Below are 22,849 nucleotides of genomic sequence, written 5' to 3'. Positions count from 1 at the left end.
GACTCGATGGCACCTGACAACAACAACAACAAGCTAAACCATAATATTTTAAGTAACCTTATATGCATGTGAAAGTTGAATAGTGAAAAGGACGGCCATAGAAGAACTGATGCATTTGAGTTATGGTGTTGGAAAAGAATATTAAAAGTACCACAGACTGCCAAGAGAACAAACTAATTTGTGTTGCAAGAAGTACCGCCAGAATGTTCCCTATAAGCCAGGATAGTCAGACTTCATTTTTCGTACTAAGGACATATTATCAGGAGGGACCATTCCTTGTAGAAGATAATTATGTTTGGTAAAGTGGAGGGTCAGAGAAAACGAGGAAGACCCAATATTGCCTCAGTGGCAGTAACAACGGGCTCAAACGTAGAAATAACTGAGGTTGGTGCGGGACCAGGCAGTGTTTTGTTCTGTTGTACATAGGGTCACTGTGTGTTGATACCAACTTGATAGCACCTAAAAATATGACCTGGTAACATGGTGAATTATGAGCTGAACCGCTAACCCCCCAGGTCAGCAGTTTGAATCTACTAGTCACTCAGAGAGAGAAAGATGAGATCCTACTCTATAAAGATTGATAGTATCAGAAACTATGTTCAGAGTCACTATGAGTCAGAACCGACTCACACCCAACCACTACCACAAGACCTAGTTAGCTTGAAAGCAGATTGACTAAGAAAGATGCGTTCTTTTTCAGTACCTCACAATATGCTTTTGATTTAGACCTTTAATTAATTACTGCAAAGTAACTATGTACCATCTCTCTTTTCTCCTAGCCTGATAACCTTTAAAAATATGAATAGCTACAAAAAAGAATTAATTTTGTTAACATGGTGAATCCCATAAACATTTTAGTTTTACATAGAAGTGGCTAAGAGCGTCTATGTGAAGAAGTTTTCCTGTTTAATATTAATGATTGAAAAAATTATTTTATCCCAACTCTAAAGTTTTAATGTTTAAAACTACTTCATTTTTTAAGCCTAAGTTTTTTAGAAACATTACAATTAGTTGATTTAGGAACTAGTTTAAAGAACTACATAAAATCATCATTAACCTTTGTAGTGGCACAGAGTTTATGGTACAATTAAAGTCCAGTGTCAGGCTTTTTTAGTTAATGTTTATTCTGTCCTTTTGTTGTATAAGTTCTTAACATAAAACCATGTGTCACTCTTATACTTGTCTTTGCAAATTTATTTTAAAACATTTATTTTCTGTGTGGATAGCACATACATATTGGTGTTGAATTGAAAAGGCTGTATCATTTACTTTTACTTATAAAATTGAAAACTGATCCATATTCATTAATATTTATAAATATGTAGTTTATACAAAGATTCTATATTATATTTGAAATAAGCAATATAAATAGTAAGATAAAAGTAAAAATGCTGAAGTAGTACCTTATTATTTATAGTAGGATTTATTGGATGCTTTGTTATAGATGTTCAGTGGATAGAGAAAGCAATTTTTTTTTTTCCTGAACTACATCCAAACATACCTCAAAAGGACTATTAATACGATTTTATTTTATATTTTAACTTGGAATGATTAATAGCTTTTCTGGCAAAATTGAGACTGTATAGTAGTAGGTAAAGATAGTTGTGTCTTTATATAACAAAAGTGCCACTTAAGAAAATTTGTCTTTACATTTTTTTAAGTTCTCTCCAAATAGAGGGTCCTGTAGTAGGATAAGCACTGAACTGTTTACTGCAAACAGCTCAAACCTCTACCAGCTGCTCCTCAGAAATCCTGTACAGGGTTGCTGTGAGTTAGAACCAACTCAACAGCACTTAACAACAACAAACTGAATTGTTGTCTTTAGAATAATATGGTTGAAATAAGACCTAAGATAGCTGCTTAGGTTCTGTGCCAGTAACTTCCTTTTTGTTCATCCCTTAATGTTATAATTGAGTCATGGATTAAAATGCTAATACATATAAAATGTTCTGAGTTTAATTATTAACTGGCTAGGTTTTTTTTGGCAGGTTGAATGGAAGAATGAGGACAAAGTAACTAACATGTCAGCAAGCGTAGAAATTGAACATCTTAGGTTCAGTATGTGTACAGTAGTTCCCAGGTTATACAAATGTTGTTTTTACTGATATAGAAGTGAAATATATATAGAAATATATATATCATTGCCTTTTGTTTTCCTTTTTTTTTTTTAAGTTTTTGTGAATTGAGTGATAGTTTACATGGGTGAAACGATGGCTTTACACCTTTGTTTCATTGCAGTGATTAACAGTCTCATCCATGCATCATCATTCAACAGTATTTGCTTCTTTTCTGTCACTTTTGTTTTGGTATTTGGGGGGGGTGGTGTACACAAAAACACACAGGAATATATAATTTAAACAACCAAAGGGCACATTCTGAAAGCCTGCCTACTGGCTGCCAGTACACAGCCATTCTCTTTCTGTGAGTCTAGAGTCCTCAGCTGCTCTGTCTCTCCATGCCCATGTTTCTGTCTCCATCTCTGGTATCGCTCCTCTTCTCTGGATGGGGTCCTGCATTCCCCTTGTGCTCTTCTCCCTTAATGGTCCTAGGATCCTCTTGTTTCTGGACTGTGAGATTAACTACGCCCCCATTTTTGTTACAAAACTTCTACCTTTACAGTTGTGACAGTTGCAATTAGTCATGATAACAATTACTATTGAATCATAAGAATCTTATCCCCATCTCTTTTCAACAGACCCATCTAGACAAGGTGAAAACTATTAAGTGGAGACTCTGTCTTCTCACACTCTTAAACTAAACTCCCTCTTAAAACCTTGTCAACCAGTCACTGCGTGCCTTTATTGCCCCCTCATTTAAGGTAGCCAATGTCCAAGTTGCCTGACCCTATCTACCCTGTATGCAGAGAGGATAAGGATTGATACTTGATGTGAAGACTCCTTCCCTCTTAGTTGGTATTTTGAGCTACTACATCCATAAGTATAGGTCAAGTTCATCAAATTGTCACATTTTACACTTGTTTCCTTTATAAAAAAAAAAATGTGTTTTTTTATTTTTATTTTCCTCTAGTTGAGTTGTGGAGTCCTAACATGGCGCTGTGTGTGGGTTAATGCTCCAGGCTGCAAAGCCATTTGAACTGCAAAGTCAGTGGTTCAAGCTTACCAGCTGCTCCTCAGAAACCCTATACAGGGTCGCTATGGGTTGGAAGCAACTCTACAGCACTTAACCAACAACAACAACAGTCAAGTTCTAATTATCAAGTCGTCGAGGCTAGGTCAAATGGGTACTATTTGCAAGTTTGAGTGTTCTTGTGCGTCTCCCCTCACTTCACATCAACTGGATGCTTCACTCTCAGTTCTAGCTCTCTGTGGCTATGTCCTTGTCCATGAGCTCAGAAGTCCCCAGGTCTCACCACACTTCGGACCAGCCAGCCCTTCCTCTTTTCTCTTTCATCTCCAGGTCAATGGGTGTCTATGGAACATGGTTGAACTCAGCCCATTTCTTCATTACTGCTTTTCTCCTCTTCCACTCACCAGTAGACCATCATGATCGCCAGCAACCTTACGTGCCTACTCATGTGTGTCCTTTGAGTTTCAGTCTTGGAGGGGGGTTTTTCCTGAAGGGACTTTTATTGCTTGCCTTAATGACTCTCTGGCGACAACTTGCTTATTCTTGAGGTAGTCAGTCATACTGCCATTGTTGTTTTGGATTTTTCCTGCTGATCTTTCTTTCAAGAAGTATTTTTTGCTCTAGATGTTCCAGGCAGGTCTGCTTATACTTTCTAGTGGGATTGTCCCACCTCAGAAGGTTCTGGATGGGGCTCAGGATTCCACCCAAGGTTCTGTATACTGTAAAGGCTCTGCAAGAAGCCTGTTTCACTGGGTAAGTTCTATAAACCCTTTGAAGTATTTCAATCAATTATAGGCTGAAGACAGGAGCATTTTGTTTCTTGAGGAGGAACTTTGAAATCTGATGTTTAATGTGTAGACCTATATTGAAGTGTGATAATAGCCAGTATTATGTGGTGAAGTAGAGATTACAAATGTAGAATTTAAACTAACGTTTTTGTTTTTTTTTACATGACTCTGAGTAGATATAGTACCCCTGCTTGACTTTTTGTTTCTTTCATTTCTCTTATAGATGAGGAAGACGGAGTGTGGGAAAATGGACTTTCTTATGAGTGCCGTACTCTGCTTTTCAAAGCAGTTCACAATCTGTTGGAGAGATGTTTAATGAACCGAAACTTTGTACGTATTGGCAAGTGGTTTGTAAAACCATATGAAAAAGATGAAAAACCTATAAATAAGAGGTAAGATATCCTACTTAAACTCATCTGACATTTCTTCAGGTTTAATTTTTATGGCTTTACAGAATATATTGAATAAAACAAACCAGTATCTTGCAGACACTTTCAGGAGGTTAACTTCCCTTTATACATTTTAAGACTTTTTTTTTTTCCTGCTGTGGGAGTAGCCCGGTTTTAATATAGTGGCCTTGGAAGTAGTTTGGGAAGGTAGGGAAATGTGAAATAGAAGTAGAGACTTATATTTTAAAATGTTTATTGGTGTGTATTTTTAAGAGTGGCGCTGTTTTTGGACTGCTAACCAGAAGATTGGTGGTTCAAACTCACCAGCAGTTCTTTGGAAACCCTATACAGGGTCGCTATGAGTCAGAACTGACTCGACGGCATATAACAACAGCAGTGGAGATATCGACATACTATTCTGATGTTAAAGTTTAATATTAATATCTGTAGCTATGCTTCTGGATATAGTTAACCCTTTTTATTAACCATCTTCTCAGTTTGTCTTTATTTAAATGTTTTTTTCTTTATAAGATATTTTGACTGCTTTAATGGTTTATAATTTTCTTGAATTTTGAATTAAGCACAATTCTGACACTAATTAATTAGATAGAGTACCTGCAAATAGAACACAAGACTTTAAGATAGTATCTTCTTTTCCTGTTCAAATAAAGTTTTCAGGCTATTACATGCCATTGATTTAAGTAATTTAAGGTATGAAGAAGAAAAAATTGAAGGAAATTTCTTTTTCCTATAAGATAGATGTGAGAGGATATGAAGTATATATTTGGTATCACAATTATAATCATTTTTAAGGTGCCATATTTTATGTCATTCTTTTCTCCGTATTCATCTAGAATTGTTTTTAAACTTCCCTGTTTAATTTTAGTAGACTGAATAAATAATAATGGAGAAATCAAAGTTCTTTCATATTTGAAAGTTAAAATAAACATTTATTGTTAAAATCATTGTACAAATTTAGAACGCATTCAGCTGCAAATGCAAAACAAAACAAAACCTGACTTTAACTGATTTTTCTCAGTAGCAGTGAATCTCTGGAGGTTGTTAGGACTGGTATGTTTTTGTTTTTGTTAAATGCTGTTGACTCAATTCCGGCCCATAGCATTCCCAGTAAGGGGTTTCTGAGGAGCGGCTGGTGAGCTTGAACCACCAACCTTGCCATTCAATTTGACGTTGTAGTCCTGTGCATTAACCTATAGCGCCACAACAGGACTCCTAGGACAGGTATAGCTGCTCAGAAATTTCACCAAAGACTTAGGTTCCCAGGAGCTTTCTGATCTACCATCTTTGGTTTGCATCCTCTGATACTAGTGAGTACTATACTTCTACACACTACAGTGTAATTCCAGGCAGCAAGAGGAAGGAAGGGAGAAAGCAAGCAAAGTGTCTGAAGTAGTTTGCTTTCTAGGAACTCACAGCTAGCTGACCTGTTATTGGCTATACTAAGAGAAATAGTTTTTAGTTTGCAAACATGGTCAAATCAAAATTTGAGAGTAGTAAGCAAAATAAGATTTGTGTTAAAAAGAAAGGGGGGAATTGATAATAGGTAGGCAATAAAAGGAAGAGAAACTAGCAGGTGGGCAGTTAGCAGTATCTGCCATATACATATACTTTTGAGAGGTTAATAAGCAGATTATTAAGATTTAAAATGAAATGCTGCAATCCTGATCCCCATCCTTTAGAGTTGTTTGTCTCAGAGGCAACCTCTTTTAATTCTTTTAAGTATAGTTCTTACTATTTACCTAGTTAAAATTTTAAAGGCAAATAACATGCTTATTTTTGAGTTTTCAGTTATTCATCACTTGTCTTTTGACTTTATATCTAAGTTTTAGTTACCTTTTCCCCATTTCCTCTCCCCAACACTAACATCTTGACACACTTGTTTACCTCTTCTCTTTGCTTCCCTTTTCTCCCTTGCCTTATCTTGTCAATATAATTAAGAGTTTTGGAGAAAACAATACTTCTTGTTATGATTATGTAAATATGAAGGGTCTTTAAAAAGTTCATGGAAAAACTGAATAAAAAGGTAATGGGATTTTTTTCCATTAGCCTTTTGAAGCCCCTTCATATTTGTTGTTGTTGTTAAGTGCCATGTCTGACTTTATACAGAAAACAAACAAAAAAAATGCTGGCCTAATCCGGTGGCATAGTGGGTTGTGAATTGGGCTGCTAATCAAAAGGTCCGCTTTTCGAATCCACCAGCCATTCTGAGAAAGATGAGGCTTTCTGCTCCTATAAATATTTACAACCTCAGAGACCCTCTACAGGGTCACTGTAAGTCAGAAGCACACAACAACAATTTGTGTACCTATTAGTAATTTACCTCTAGACTACCAGAAATATCTTTCTTTCTTACCTTCAAGGACTATATTAGTTTTATTTATTTTTCTTGTTAAATAATCCTTTTTGAGCCCTTCATTTTTTTTTTTTTTGTTTCCATTTGGACTGGTGGTTCTGTACCATGGCTTTACAGCAGTCATCTTGGAGATTCCTTGTGTCTTTTTACCTTTGTTGGATCCCTATTTCCTAGATTTCATGTTCCTCTTGTTAATGTCTGTCTTACTGTTTTGGTGTTGCTTTGTTGTTGTTAAGTGCTGTTGAGTCAATTCCGACCCGTAGTAACCCTGTATAGGGTTTCCAAGGAGCAGATGGTGAGCTTGGAGCAGCTGGTGAGCTTAAACCACCGACCTTGCAGTTCAAACGACTACAGTCTGATGCATTAGCCAACAGCGCCACACTAGATGCTGCTTGTTGTTGTTAGGTGCCATTGAGTCGGTACCGACCCATAGCGACCTTATGCACAGCAGAACGAAATACTGCCCGATCCTGGGTCAACCTCACTACTGTTGCCACGCTTGAGTCCATCGATGCTGCCACTTGGCCAGTCCATCTCATTGGGGCTTTTTTTCTCTGACCCTCCACCTTACCAAACATGATATCATTCTCCAGTGACTGGTCCCTCCTGACAGTATGTTCCAAGTAAGAGAGATGAAGTTTGGCCATCTTGGCCTCCAGAGAGCACTCTGACTGCACTTCTTCCAACACAGAACTGTTGGTTCTTTTGGCAGCCAATGGCACTTTTAGTATTCTCCTCCAACACCCTAACTCAAAAGCATCAATTTTTCTACGGTCTTCCTTATTCCAGCTTTTGCATGCACATGAGGTTATTGAAAATACCATGGCTTGGGTCAGGCGCACCTTAGTACTCAAGCTGACATCTTTGCTCTTCAACACTTTAAAAAGGCCTTGTGTAGGAGATTTGCCTAATGCAATACATCATTTGATTTCTTGACTGCTGCTTCCGTGAGTGTTGATAGTTGATCCAAGATGAATGAAGTCCTGGACAACTTCAATCTTTTCTCCATTGATGAGAATGTTGTTTATTGGTCCAGTAGTGACTATTTTTGTTTTCTTTACATTGAGCTGTAATCCATAACGAAGGCTGTGCTCTTTGATCTTCATCGGTAAGTGTTTTACGTCCTCTTCACTTTCAGCAAGCAAGGTTTTATCATCTGCATATCGCAGGTTGTTAATGAGTCTTCCTCCAATCCTGAGGCTACATTTTTCTTCATATCACCCAGCTTCTCTGATTATTTGCTCAGCATACAGGTTGAATAAATATGGTGAAGGAATACAACCTTGTTGCACACCTTCTTTAATTTTAAACTATTCAGTGTTTTTATGTTCTGTTCTAACAACTGCTTCTTGGTCCATGTACAGATTCCTCATGAGCATAATTAAGTATTCTGAAATACTCATACTTCGCTATGTTGTCCATAGCTTGTCATGGTCCACACAATTGAAAACCTTTGCATAGTCAATAAAGCACAGGTAAACAAACATCTTTCTGATATTCTCTGTTTTCAGCCAAGATCCATCAGACATCAGCAGTGATATCCCTCGTTCCACGTCCTCTTCTGAATCCAGCTTGAACCTCTGGAATTTTCTGTCAATGTATGATTATAGCCGTTTCTGTATTACCTTCAGCAAAACTTTATTTGCTTGGGACATCAAAGAGATTGTCCAATGATTTCCGCATTCTGTTGAGTCACCTCTCTTTGAATGGGCACAAATATGGATCTCTTCCAATCAGTCGACCAGATAGTTGTCTTCCAAATTTCTTGGCAGAGATGAGTGAGTGTCTCCTAGCCGCCTCACTTTTTTGAAAGATTTAAATTTTTATTCCGTCAATTCCTGGTTCCTTGTTCTTTGCCAATTTCTTCAATGCACCTTGGACTTCTTGCTTCAGTATCATTGGCTCTTGATCATATGCTACCTCTTAAAATGGTTGAACATCAATCATTTCCTTTTGGTACAGTGACTCTGTGTATTCCTTCCATCTTCTCTTGATGCTTTCGGCATCATTCAATAATTTGCCCAGAAAATCCTTCAGTAATGAAAGACGAGGCTTGAATTCTTTTCTTCAGTTTCCCCAGCTTGAGAAATGCTTAGCATGTTCTACCTTTTTTGTTTTCTGACTCCAGATCTTTGCACATTTTGTTGTAATATTTGGCTTTATGTTCTCTAGCTGATCTTTGAAATTTTCTGTTCAGCTCTTGGACCTCCTCATTTCTTTATTTGCTTTAGCATCTCTACACTAGAGAGCAAGTTTCAGTGTCTCTTCTGACATCCATTTTGACCTTTTCCTTCTTTTCTTCTCAATGACTTTTTGTTTTCTTCATGTATGATGTTCTTGATATCATCCCACAACTCTTCTGGTCTTCGGTCGTTAGTGTTTAATGTATCAAATCTGTTCTTCAGATGATCTCTAAATTCAGGTGGGATTTATTCAAGGTCATACTTTGGCTCTTGTGGACTTGTTTTCATTTTCTTCAGCTTTAGTTTGAATTTGCATATGAGTCAGTGATGGTCTGTTCCACAGTCTGCCCCTGGCCTTCTTTTCACTGATGATATGGAGCTTTTCCATCTTCTCTTCTCACAGATGTAGTCAATTTGATTTCTACGTTTTCCATCTGGTGAGGTCCCTGTGCATCGTCGTCTCTTATGCTGTCTAAAGAAGGTATTTAAAATGAACAAATCATTGGTTTTGCAGAATTCTATCATGCGGTCTCCAGCATCATTTCTATCACCAAGACCATATTTTCCAACTACTGATCCTTCCTCTTTGCACCCAACCTTTGCATTCCAATCACCAGTAGTGATCAATGCATCTTGATTGCATGTGTGACATTCCTCTTCAAGTTATCATTCCTGGCATAGTAAGCCATGTGGTTGTCAGATTCAGAATGGCCAATACCAGTCCTTTTCAGCTCACTAATAATGCCTGAGATATTGATGTTTCTGCATTCCATTTCATTTTTGGCAGCTTCCAATTTTCCCAGATTCATACTTCGTACATTCCAAGTTCCAATTTTCAATGGATGTTTACAGCTGTTTCTCTATATTTTCAGTTGTGCCCCATCAGCAAATGAAGTTCCCCGGGCTTTTCTCCCACGGGCTTTACTCCATTTGAGTTATCATGGCCAACCAGCACTTCGCCCGTCGCATTTTGAGTCCTTCCAACCTGAGGGTCTCATTTTCTGACACTATATTTGACAGTGTTTCTCTGTTATTCATAAGGCTTTTAGTGACTAAATATTCAGAAGTAGTTCGTCACTCCTTCCTAGTATGTCTTCATCTGGAAGCTCATCTGAAACCTATCCATCATGGGTGACCCTGCTGGTATTTGAAATACTGGTGGCATAGCTTTCAGAATCACAGCAACTCACAAGTCACCACAGTACAACAAACTGACAGATAAGTGGTGGCCGTTTAGTTTTAAGTGGAAACTGTCACTTTAAATTTCGTAGAGATCTGTGCGTATGCATAGTAGAAACCTCCATGGGTGGGGGTGGGGTGTCCATTCGCTCAGACCCCCCCGCCCAAGTCACCAGAATGGAGGTGCGCAGACAGCGAGAGGCCTGTGAACAGATACCAAACAAAGAATGTCCACACCTTTATCTCTGCGGTTCTATCAGGCGTCCAAGGCTGCTGTGATCCTCCCCCTCCCCCTTAGCCTCTCCCAAGATGGCGACTTCGGGAGCAGCTGAGCATCTTGAATTAGAAATCAATGGATTTCTTGATTCTGCTACAAATTCCTGTAGTTGTAAGCCTTCCAATCTTCTAAATATTCTTTTATATGTCATTCAGACTTCTAGCACCATCCCCTGAGCCTGCTTTGTCCGGTATTCTGTGTTGTTGCTGATGGAGCTCCTCACTGCATGTCTGCCCGATCCACCATCTTGTTTGTTCTTGTTTGATTAGTAGTTGCTTACCTACTGGTAATTTTCTGAGAGAGAATGCATTGGAAGTAACATTTTTGAGATCTAGGGTTGATCTATAGGACCTAAGGTTGACAGACAAATGGGCACAAAGATGTTAATTGGTAGTTCTGTGTGTGTTACAAGTTTATCAGGTACAGATATCACTAGCTGTATACCTCCCCATCCCTCTGGAAACGCAAACATTTAGGTTAGTCAGTTTCCCCAGAGAAATCCTTCAGTATCCTGACCAGAGGCCATAAGCTTGGCTCTTGGTGTTTAGGGATCATTTGGGGGAAAAGAGAGTTTTAAATTTTTATTTTGGGTGTGTGTGTGTGTGTAGGCACTCACATGCGTGCATCTATGGACTCCTGGTGTGGCTCTGTAGGATCAGCACTTGTCTGCGAGCCACAAGGTTGGCAGTTCAAAGCCACCAGCTGCTCCTTGACAATCTTATACAAAGTTACTATGAGTCAGGAACCAATTTGAAGGCACTTAACATATGTGTACATGGAGAGAGAGAGAACTTTTATAGTATCTCTGAGTCTCTCTGGTTCATCTAGTTTAGAGAGTAAACCTCCAGCTTTTCTATTGTTCTGGAAGACGAGGAATGGTCTTTCTTGAGGATGAGGGAAGTGAATCCAGGAGTTTTTAAACTTTAATTCTTTCTGTTTTTACTTCCACTTTTGCATCTACCAGTGCCTTCAATTTCTAAGCCTTTCTGGAATTCTGTGGTGTGACTCAGTTTGCATCTTGGCTGCTTCTTATCCTTTATCTACTTAGTCAGTTACTATTTTTGCCTTTGTTGGCTGACTCCCTAAATTTTATGATCTTGTCAGCTGCCATCACTTCTGCCATTCTCTAAATCTTCCCTGTGCCCTTTGCTATCTATATGGGGCGGGGGAGGGTTCACAAGTAGGGGTAAATGAATGTGTTTATTCAACCATGCAAAGTACTGAAAGTATCTTCATTTTTTTTTTCTCTTTATGAAAAGAAACACTCTTAATTAATTGAAAATACAGCTTTTCATGTTGGAGATGTTCATTAATCTAACAGTTTCTGTAACCATGTAATTGAGCACTAGTGTTTTTCCATGGAGAGGTGTTTTTTTTAAAAGAGGAACTGAATTTTAATTGTGTTTTATTAGTGAAGTAATTCGTGGAGAAGTGCTATATGCTTTTTTGATTATTTTTTGAAGCATAGTTGTACAAAATTGATTATATCCTGGAAAAATAAAAGCTGGTCCTCCCCCCCCCCCCCATAGGAACTTCCTTGGCCCCTCTAGATCCTTTAGATAAGCTGGAAAAGAGAAATCAAGCTAAGTATCTTATAGTTTGGGGCTTCGTTTCCATTGAATACATTGGAATGATAGAAAAGTGGGTAAAGACTGAACTTTTTTTTTTTTTGCTTTTAGTCCCTTATAAAGCAGAAACATACTATTTTTGTTACCAATAAACTTATTTTTTGTCAAAATGGTACAAACATTCTTTAAAAACAATTTACCCAGAGTGAAGAAAATTGTACTGTGAAACTGGTATGATAATTTATTACTTCCTCTTTTAAAAACCAAACAAAAAGCAAAGATTCTCGTTTTCTAACCTGAACTTCCATATAGTTAATTATCTGGTTAGCAGTCCTCAGGGACTGGAAGAGAGGAAGTGAAATGAAAATTAATTTGGTTTGGAAGTGATACCAAACCAAAAAATCTGTTGACATTGAGTTAATTCCAACTTTACATGACTGAGTAGAAACGCCATTGTAGGGTTTCTTAGGCCATAAATGTTTATGGAAGCAGGCTCACACCTTCTTCTAAGGAGCAGTTTGTGAGTTCAAACTTGTCCTTTCCTTAGTAGCAGGATGCTTACTCCCTGTGCCACCAGGGCTCCTAGTAATATAAGTGGGTTAAATAAAAGTAAAACTTCAGTTCCTTAGTTGTCTAGGCCATATTTCAAGTTCTTATGAGTAGTGACTAGTATATTGGGCAGTACAGATACATAATATTTTCATCATTGCAGGAAGTTGTTTTGGGTGGCAACAATAGTGAGATTGGCCCAGGATTGGGCAGTGTTTCGTTCTGCTGTGCATAAGGTTGCTATGAGTCGGTACTGACTCGATGGTACCTAACAACATCTTAGACCATAGCTTTTACATTTACAATTCAGTACTTTTAGAGCATTATGAAAGTTGGTATAGTTTTTCTATTTTGAAGAGAGTAGATGAAGTAATATGCTTTAAATTTTGCCCATAAGCTATGTATCTTCCACAGGGGTAGAAAGATAATTGTTAAATTATCTTCCTGGTAATCAAAAATGAATTAAAAATAAGCACTGTGACATTGAAGTTTCTGCTAGAGATGTAGCGCATGGTGTTGTGGGTTAATGCACTGGACTATAAAGTAGCATTGAACCACAAGGTCAGCGGTTCAAGCTCACCAGCTGCTCCTTGGAAACCCTGTACAGGTTCGCTAAGGGTCAGAACTGACTCCATGGCACTTAACAACAACAACAAATTAAGCTTCATGAGTTCTGGTGTGACGCTGTGGGTTATAATGCACTGAACTGCAAGGTCGTTTTGAACTGCAAAGTCGGCAGCGCAAGCTCACCAGCCACTCTTTGGAAACCCTGTACAGGGTTACTATGAGTTAGAACCGACTCTTTGGCACTTAACAGTAACAACGTATATTTAAGGAACTCTCTCTGGTGGTGTAGTGACTAAAGAACTCAGTTGCTAACCAGACATTGATAGTTCAAACATACCAGCCACTCTGCAGGAGAAAGATGTGGCAGTCTGCTTCAGTAAAGATTTACTGCTTTAAAAATCTTTTAGGACAGTTCTGTTGCGGCCTATAGGGTCACTATGAGTTGGAATTGACAACTGTGAGTTTGGTTTTGGTTTTTATATATAACTTTAGGATGTCTGTTGGGTTCTTCAATGTCTCTGAAAACCTAAACTTTTAGAGAAGCTAAAAGCTGTCACTATTTTGGTTTCTAAGTACTCATTTCCTTAACTGTCTTCCATGGTAGCATTGTCCAATAGAAATATAACATGAGACATGTAATATAATTACAAATTTTATAGTAGGTGTATTAAAATTAGGAAAAAAGACTAATTTATTTGATCTAGTATATCCAAAGTAATGTAATTTCACCATACCATTAAATACAGAAGAGGTAGTAATAAGAATGATTGCGTTTTTTGGTAGTAAGTTTTCAAAATTTAGTGTGCATTTTACACTTTGGACGCATCTCAATTTGTATTAGTCAAATTCCAAGTGTTTGATAGTCTCATGTATGCTATCACATATATAATGGCTATTAACTGCATTCTTCTTAGGCTAATTCCTTGAGCTTAGTAGTATTTGTTAGTAAAAGATACTTCTGAGGGTCTAGGAGCACTCCCAGAATTGTATGTTAAATTGTGAGTTGTTATTGTGAAGTGCCATCGAATCAGTTCTGACTCATAGTGACCCTGTATAGGGTTTGCAAGGAGTGGCTGGTGAGGTTGAACTGCCAGCCTTGCAGTTCAAACTACTTGTGGTTGAATGCTTATCCTATAGCACCACACCAGGACTCCAAACTGTGAGTGGTATGCTCTAATCAAATCCAAATGAAACCCACTGCTATTGAGTTGATTCTGACTCACAGTGACCCTATACAGGGTTTCTGAGACTATAAATCTTTATGGGAATTGTCAGTCTCATCGTCTCTTACAGAGCAGGTGGTGGGTTTGAACTGCCAACTTTTTGGTTAGCAGCCCAGTGCTTATCCTATAGCACCACCAGAGCTCTTGTGAGTGTACTCTAGGTTCTCAAATATAGAGGGAACCCCACACTTTGTCAAGGTACCCACTATCTACTAAGTTTGACATAGTTATGTCAGTAGTCTTTACTGTCTCTTTTTATGTTGATTTGGCCTTCATGTCTGCCATCAAGACTATTATACTCTATATTTATAGAATCTTAAGTAATGATATCATAGTACTTATGGCCCATGAAATTTTTATATGGCATTTGAGTCATTGGGATTTGCATGGTCAATTGTCCACATTTTCACGCTTTCCAGGAACATTTATAAGAAAAATTAAGTGATAAGAATTTTCTCTCTCCATTGCTACATTTCCTCTCCCCAGAACTTTTTTTTTTTTTTTACTGTGATTCTCCTACTGTGTTGTTGTTACGTGCCGTAGAGTCGGTTCCGACTCATAGCGACCCTGTATGGGGTTTCCAAGGCTGTAAATCTTTACAGGAGCAGAAAGATTCATCTTTCTCCTGCGGAACAGATGGTAGTTTCGAACTGCTGACCTGAAGGTTCACAGCCCGATTCGTAACCACTACACTATACAAATCTGTTTGAACTAATATCCTTAGATGTAAATAATTTTTTTTTCTGATGGAGAAAGGAGTAAGAAACCTTTCACCTATGCAGAATCAAGTATTAAGTGCCGTCTAATCGGTTCCGACTCATAGTGACCCTGGGAAGGGTTTCCCAAGGAGTGGCTGGTAGGTTTGAACTGCCAACCTTGCAGTTAACAGTCCAGTACTTATCCTGCAGCACCACACCTGGACTTCACAACACAATCCTTTACTATGCCAGTTTTACAAGTAACAACTGTGAAGCACAGAGAGGTTAAGTAAGTTGTCCCTGGTCATGTACCTAATAGTTGTTAAATTGTATTCTTGTTAAGTGCCTTTGTCTCATAGTGACCAAGTACCTTCATCTCATAGTGAGCCTGTGTAGGGATTTCAAGGAGTGGCTGGTGTGTTAGAACAGCCCACTTTCAGGTTAGCAGTCTATTGCTTATCCTACAGCGCCATACCAGGACTCCAAGCTGTGTTAAAGTGCATGGAAAATACGAGACAGATTGCAGACCTGGTAGACCATTGTATCTTCTTACTTCTTTAAAAGAGGATAAATCCCAAACCCACTGCTGTCACATCCATTCCTATAGGACAGAGTAGAACTGATCCATAGGGTTTTCCAAAGTTGTAAATCTTTATGGAAGTGGACTGCCACTGGTAAATTCAGGCTGCCACCTTTAGTTAGTAGTCTGATATTTAAATCACCGTGCCACCAGGGCTCCATTTTAAAGTGGTCATTCACTGCCATTGAGTTGATTCTGACTCTCTCCATTGCTACATTTCCTCTCCCCAGAACTTCTTTTTTTTTTTACTGTGATTCTCCTACTGTGTTGTTGTTATATAGGGTTTCTGGGACTAGATCTTTATGGGAGCAGACAGCCTTGCATTTTTCTCTCAGGCTGGTGGTTTTGACCCGTTGACTTTGTTTATGGTCAGTCCAGCACTTACAATACATAACCACCCGGGCTCTTTAAAGTAATGATGTGTGCTGAGTCAGTTCTGATTCATAGTGACACCCTATATAGGGTTTCCAAAACTGGCTGGTAGGTTGGAACTGACACCCTTGTAGTTACAGTCCAGTGTTTATCCTACAGTGCCACACCAGGGCCCATTTTAAAGTGATGGTGTTGTTATGTGCCTTTGAGTTGATTCTGAGTCAGCTACCCTGTATAGGGTTTCCAAGAAGCAACTGGTGGGTGACGTTTTTGTTGTTAATTTCCGTCGAGTCGGTTCTAACCCATAGATAAGAGATAGTAAAAACAGAGAACTTAAAAACAAAGGAAGAATAATGTTGCTACTCTCTAGCATTCTGTGCTGTGTAATATAAGTAATGTTCACCAGATGAGCAGAAATACATACAAATTTCACAGATAAGGTGTTAACTTCTGGATTTTAATACAGATTTTTTTCATTCACGGGTTAAGAGTACGTGATACTGAAATTATACCTATACACTTCAGAATAGTTAAAGCACTTACTTGGTTGAGAACTGAAAAGATTCGTGGTTTGGACTCATCAGCAGCTAGGAGAAAAGACCTGGGTGATCTGTTGTCATAAGGATTACAGCCTAAGAAAACCTATGGGGCAGGCAATTCTCTGGCTTAATAGGGTCACTATGAGTTGGAATCAACTCAACAACACACAACACTGCAATATTTCAAATTGTCATGTTATTACAGCAGCTAACTTTCTAAGCATGGCTTCATTTTCATTTTTTAGATATAAAAAATATTTTGTTCAGAATATTTCTTTCTGCAATAGAAGATGCTCTGTTTGGGTTTCATCATCTGTAAAGTACACCTTCATCCATACATGTTTTGGGTCTAACAGTATGAACTCCTGGAGAGCCAAGCTTATTCTCTACATTAATTTATGACAACAACAACAACAACAAAAACCCAAGCCAGACCCACTACATTCAAGTTGATTGTGACTCATAGGGATCCTATAGGGCAGAGTAGATGTACTCCAGAGTTTTCAAGGTTTAAATCTTTATGGGAGCGAAAACCTCATTTCCTCCCCCCACTACCCACCACTCCGGCAACTTAGTGGATTTAAACTGAAGACCTTGTGGTTAACAGTCTAATACTTAACCCACTATGCCACCAGGGCTCCCACATTATAGTACCACGCATTTGTTTTAACTCCCGGTTTCTAAGTGTTAAGCTCCAAAAAAAAGTTTAATGAGGTGACCGTATAAATTATGACATCTCTTTGAAAGAAAAAACATTTTGAGTTTGATGTCAGTATTACCTAACATTCTCTTTGTACTGTAATATTCTCTAACTGAAATAAGTGATTTTAATATGAAAAATTCTGAAATTTTATATTATATTGAGAATGCTTTAGTTTTCACCTGTATCATATAGAAACTTGGTTTATTTTAAACCATTTTATATTACAAGAAGATCAAATATTGGGAATATGTGCTTACAGTACGGGAGGTAATGCTTTTCTTTGATCATAGACAGCTGGAATTGAGAGCTGCTGGTAAGTAGGGCAGTGCAGATAACGGTGGGAGCTAAGAGTATTGATCACATGTTTTGCATTTTGGAATATTGGGTTTTTACAAAGACCCCCTGGGACACAAATTTATCACTTTATATCAAAAAGTCACATTTTCTTTTTGACTTAAAAGTTGAGTGCTTGTTGGGCATATGGAAAGCCTACTGCAGAAGTTGAAAAGATGGCCTCTATAATTTTTTTATATACCAGATTTAGAATTTATTTTCTGAAAATTAAAAGTTAATGCATTTCTTTTGAATTTTTCCAAAATTATAATAATCCCCTTAGGAAAATAGATTTTTAGCCACATAATTTTCTTTTTGTCGTGCTATAACCCAATTTGTATATTTTAAATTCATTATTCACTATTTTTATTTAACATTTTGTATAATAAATGAAACTATCCTATAAATGGTGTTCTTTTTTAAAACTACATTCCATTGATTAAAAAGAATTATATGTGAGGATATAAAATTTACATCTCCTAGCCTCTTTGTCTTTTGAAGATAAAGAGCATGAGACTGTTTTCAAGTTGTTGCTTATACTTGCAAATGTTCTATCTAGTATTTGCAATTCAGATTTTAAAATCTTCTGTTCATTTACTGAGTAAGCACACAGCATTCATAATCATTTCTACAGCACACTTATTTGATCTTGAAAGTTAATCAAATTAGTTTCTCAACCTATTCTTGCTTGTTTCTCTTCCATGATAAATGTTTTCTTGATATAAGCATTTTAAAATTAGCAATTTCCCTATAAATGTTCTAAAACCAAATGTTTTTACTAAAAAACATTTTTGATTTCTCTAAAGTTTACTAACAGACGTATAAAAGAAAAGTTGTGTAGCATTGAAAAATAATTATTCTAACTAGTTGAAAACAGTTCTTCATTTATTTTTTTTAAAATTTTTTAATCTTGGTTTTATACTCATACATATGCATATACATACACAATTTAGAAAGAATATGATGGGAAAATGAGTTTCTGCCTGTTATCTATTAATACATACTATTAATACATACGATGACGTGTTGGGCGTGTCCCTCTCAAACTAAACATCAGAGGTTTGTTAAAATAAGAATGCTATTTAGAAATTTTTGTGTATACCCGTAACTCTTACCTTAGAAATTGTAAAAACAACACTTGTATCAGAAAAGAGGATATTCTCAAAAGTGAAAAAAAAAAAGCACAAATAAGGTTGTGCATGCATTCCCACAGACAGTAATGAAAGCCATTTATGTGTTTGGTTTTGTACTAGATAATTCTTAAGAAAAATAAAGGTATGGAACTTTAAAAGTAATTTTTTTTTTTAAGTTTTTATTGTGAGTTATGTGATAGTTTACATGGGAAAACATTAGCTTTACATTCATACTTTTTAAGTTCTAAACCTTCATCGTATTTTGTTTCATTGCCATGATTACAGTCCCCTCCATGCATCATCAAACAACCAAAGGGCACACCCCACAAGCTTGCCCACCAGTCATCAGCATACAGCCCCTCTCTCTCCCTGGGTCTAGAGTCCCCAACTGCTCATCTCTCTATATCATCGTCTCTTCCTCCATCTCTGGCATATCATTGGTTCTCTGGGTAGGGTCCCGCACTCCACTCTTCTCCCTTGATGGTTCCAGGGACCTCCACTCCTGGACTGCAAAGTCAACCACTCCCCTTCTTTTGTTACAAAACATGTAACTTTACAATTCCAATCCTCACAGTCAGTTCTGATAGCAGTTATTCATTATTGTACCACAAGAGTCTTATCCCCATCTCCTTTCAGCAGCCTTGTCCAAATGGATTGGATACCACTCAGTGGAGAGTCTATCTTTCCCGAACCCTCTGGATCTAGACTCCCTCTTGAAAGCTTGAAAGCTAGTCACTTCTTGCCTTTGTAGCTCCCCTCCCTCCCCCCCATTTTGGGTAGCCAAGTTGCCCATCCCTGTGTACTGAGGGGGTGCGAATGATCCTTGCTGTAAAGATTGGTTGCCTCTTTGAGCTCCTACATCCATAGGTAAGTTCAAGTTCATTAAATGTTATCAGATTACTCATTTTTTCCTCTTCTTTCTTGTGTTCGTGTTCTGATCATCCAGCCATTGAAGCCAGGTCAAGTGGGTACTATCTGCAAGTGTGGGTGTTGTTGTGCATCTCCCCTCACTTCTTATAAGCTGGACACTTAACTTTCTATTCTCGTCCACTGTGGCCATGTCACTGTCTCTGGGCCTTGGAGTCCCCAGGTCTTGCTGTAGTGCTGGTCAACCAGGTCTCAAACCCAGGCTCACAGGAGTCCATTGAACATGGTCGAACTTGGTGCACAACTTCAATGCTCCCCCCCCCCCATTTCCCCTTGAGGCTTAGTCTTGGAAGGGGACTTGCCCTGAGGGGACCCGACCACTTGCCTTGATATGGCCCCTGGGCAAACAACTTACTTGTTCTTGTAGTAGTTAGTCAGACTGCCATTAATTACTGTTTTTAATTTTTCCTGCCTGTCTTTCAAGAAGTATCTTCTGTTCTAGCCACTCCAGGCTGGTCTGCTTGTCCTTTCAAGTGGCGATTTCCCACTTCAAAAGATTCTGGATGGGGTTCAGGACTCCCCCTATGGTCTTATGCAATGCAAAGACTCCACAGGAAGCCTTCTTCACTGGGCAAGTTGTAGCCCCATTTTAGGTATTCTAATCAGTTATAGGTGGAAGACAGACTTACAAGCTTTCTGTGGTGATATTTCTGGCTATTCCGTTCTCTCCCTTTCAAGTGTCTATTTTACAATGGTATTCAAGGAAAACCACCAAGATTGAAAAGATAGTCAAGCATCTTAAACATATTTCCCCTTTTACCCATTCCAGCCATTCCTCAATCCCTGTATCCCAGAGCCCTGTTGTTCCAAGGTTGTGCATACATCATTTTTTACCTCTGTCCCTCTTAGCCCATGCAAGCCTGCCTAACTGTTCTCCCACCCACCTTGTTCTTCCATTCTCCTCCACCTTCTTGTGTATTTGTCGCGCCCCCTCAACATCCAAGCTATTCTGTGTCTATTCCCTACCCTGTGTCTCCATCTTTTTGCTATTGTAAATAGTGCTGCTATGAACATTGGTGTGCACATATCTACTCGTGTTATGACTCGTATTTCTTGTGGGTAAATACCAAGTAGGGGAAATGTTGGATCATGAGGTATTTCTATTTCCAACTTTCTGAGGAAGCACCATATTGCTTTTCAGAATGGTTGGACCATTTTGCAATCCCACCAGCAATATAGGAACATCCCAGTCGCTCTGCATTCCCGCCAGCATTTATTGTCCTCTACTTTTTTGATTATTATTGCTTGTTTTATTATTTTATTTTACTTTTCTTTTTTTGTTATTGCTGGTGTGAAATGGTGTCTCATTGTTGTTTTCATTTGCATCTCTCTTAAGGACTAGTGATCGTGAACATTTCTTCGTATGTTTGTTGGCTTCCCGGATCTCCTCCCTGGTGAAGTGTCTGTTCATGTCCTGTGCCCATTTTTTGATAGGGTTATTTGTTTTTTTCTTGTACAGGTGTTGTAGCTTCCTTTATATATTAGAAATTAGTCCCTCAGCCAATGTGTTGTTGCAAAAGATTTTTGCCCATTGTGTGGGCTCCCTTTTCACTCGTTTGGTCAAGTTTTTTGATGTACGTAAGTTTTTAAATTTTAGTATGTCCCAATCATCTATTTGGTCTACTTTTATTTGTGTAATTTTCAAAATGTTTGGTAATCTGTTTATACCCTGAATTGACCCTCACATTTGTCCCTATCTTTTCATTGATGGCCTTTATAATTCTGGGATTCACATTTAGTAGGTCTTTAATCCATGTTGAGTTGGTTTTTGTATAAGGTGTGAGGGTAAAGGTCTTGTTTCAGTCTTTTGCATATAGCTTTCCAATTCTGCCAGCACCATTTCTTGAAGAGACTTACCACCTCCCCATGTAATATATTTAGGCACTTTGTCAAAAATCAGTTGGCTGTATGTAGCTGAGTTAATTTCTGGATTCTCAATTCTGTTCCATTGATCTTTCATTGTAACAGTACCAGGCTGTTTTGACCACTGTAGACATGTAGTAAATTCTAAAATCGGGGAGTGAGAGGTTTCCAACCTTATTCATCTTAAGCAGTGCTTTGCTTATCCTGGGTCTCTTTCCTTTCTATATAAAGTTTTTAATTGTTTTTTCCATCTCTTTGAAGAATGTCGTTGGAATCTGGATTGGGATTGCATTATATGTATAAATGGCTTTGGGTGGTATTGACATTTTCACAATGTCTTCTTATCCAGGAGCAGGGTACATTCTTCCACTTTTGTAAGTCTCTTTTGGTTTCTTGTAGTAATGTTTTGTAATTTTCTTTGTATTGGTCCTTTGCTTCTCTGGTTACATTTATTCCTAGATATTTCATCCTTTGGGTGGGTCTTATAAATGGTATTGCTTTCCTAATGTCCTTTTAAACGCTGTTGTTATTGGTATGGAGGAATCCAACTGATTTTTTTTGTACGTTGATCGTATATCCTGCCACTTTGCTGAATCTTCCATTGAGGTCTAGTAGCTTTTTTTACTGAGTCTTTGGGGATTTTTATGTCTAGGATCATATTGTCTGCAAATACAGTTTTACTTCCTCTTTGCCAGTTTGAATGCCTTTAATTTCCCTGTCTTGTCATATAGCTCTTGCTAAGACTTCCGGCACAGTATTGAATAGGAATGGTGACAAAGGACATCCTTATCTGGTTCCTGTTCGCAGAGGGAAGGCTTTCAGTTTCTCTCCATTGAGAGTAATGTAGGCTGTTGGTTTGGTGTATATGCTCTTAATTATGTTGAGGAATTTCCCTTAAATTCCTAGTTTGTTGAGGGTTTTTATCAGGAATGGATGTTGGATTTTGTCAAATGCCTTTTCTGCATCAATCGATATGATCCTATGGTTCTTTTCTTATTTATATGGTGGATTGCGTTGATTGTTTTTCTGATATTGAACTATCCTTCCATCCCTGATACGAATCCCACTTGATCATGATGTATTATATTTTTGATGTGCTTCTGACTTCTGTTGGGTAGGATTTTGTTGAGAATTTTGCATTTATGTTCATGACAGATAATGGTCTATAATTTTCTTTCTTAGTGACGTCCTTCCCTGGTTTTGGTATGAGGGTTATGCTTGTTTCATAACACGTATTAGGAAGTTTTCTATCCTCTTGTATATTCTGGACTAATTTGAGTAGAATTGGTGAAAAAAAGCTCTTCCCTGAATATTTGGTAGAACTCACCAGTGAAGCCATCTGGACCTGAACTTCTTTGGTTGGGAGTTTTTTTTTTTTGTTTTTTTTTTAATGTTTTATTGTGAATTATATGATAATTTACATGGGAGAACTTTAGTTTTATATTCATTCCATTGTATATCATCTCATTGCCATGGTTCCAATCCCCTCCATGCATCATCAACCACCCAAAGGGTAT

General features: G+C 38.0%; 1 protein-coding gene across 1 annotated transcript in view; it reads left to right on the top strand.

Annotated features, from left to right (window-relative positions):
• MED13 (mediator complex subunit 13) overlaps positions 1-22,849 on the top strand; it is a 118,892-nt gene that overhangs the window by 19,460 nt on the left and 76,583 nt on the right. The window contains exon 3 of the mRNA XM_006832362.1: positions 4,099-4,267. Within this exon, the coding sequence (XP_006832425.1) occupies positions 4,099-4,267 (169 nt within the window). The remainder of the gene's footprint in view (positions 1-4,098; positions 4,268-22,849) is intronic.

This window comes from Chrysochloris asiatica, unplaced genomic scaffold (genome assembly GCF_000296735.1).
Source record: "Chrysochloris asiatica unplaced genomic scaffold, ChrAsi1.0 scaffold00007, whole genome shotgun sequence".
NCBI classification, from domain to species: Eukaryota; Metazoa; Chordata; class Mammalia; order Afrosoricida; family Chrysochloridae; genus Chrysochloris; species Chrysochloris asiatica.
Note: the sequence above shows the minus strand (reverse complement) of the source record. Positions and strands in the feature narration are given on the sequence as shown.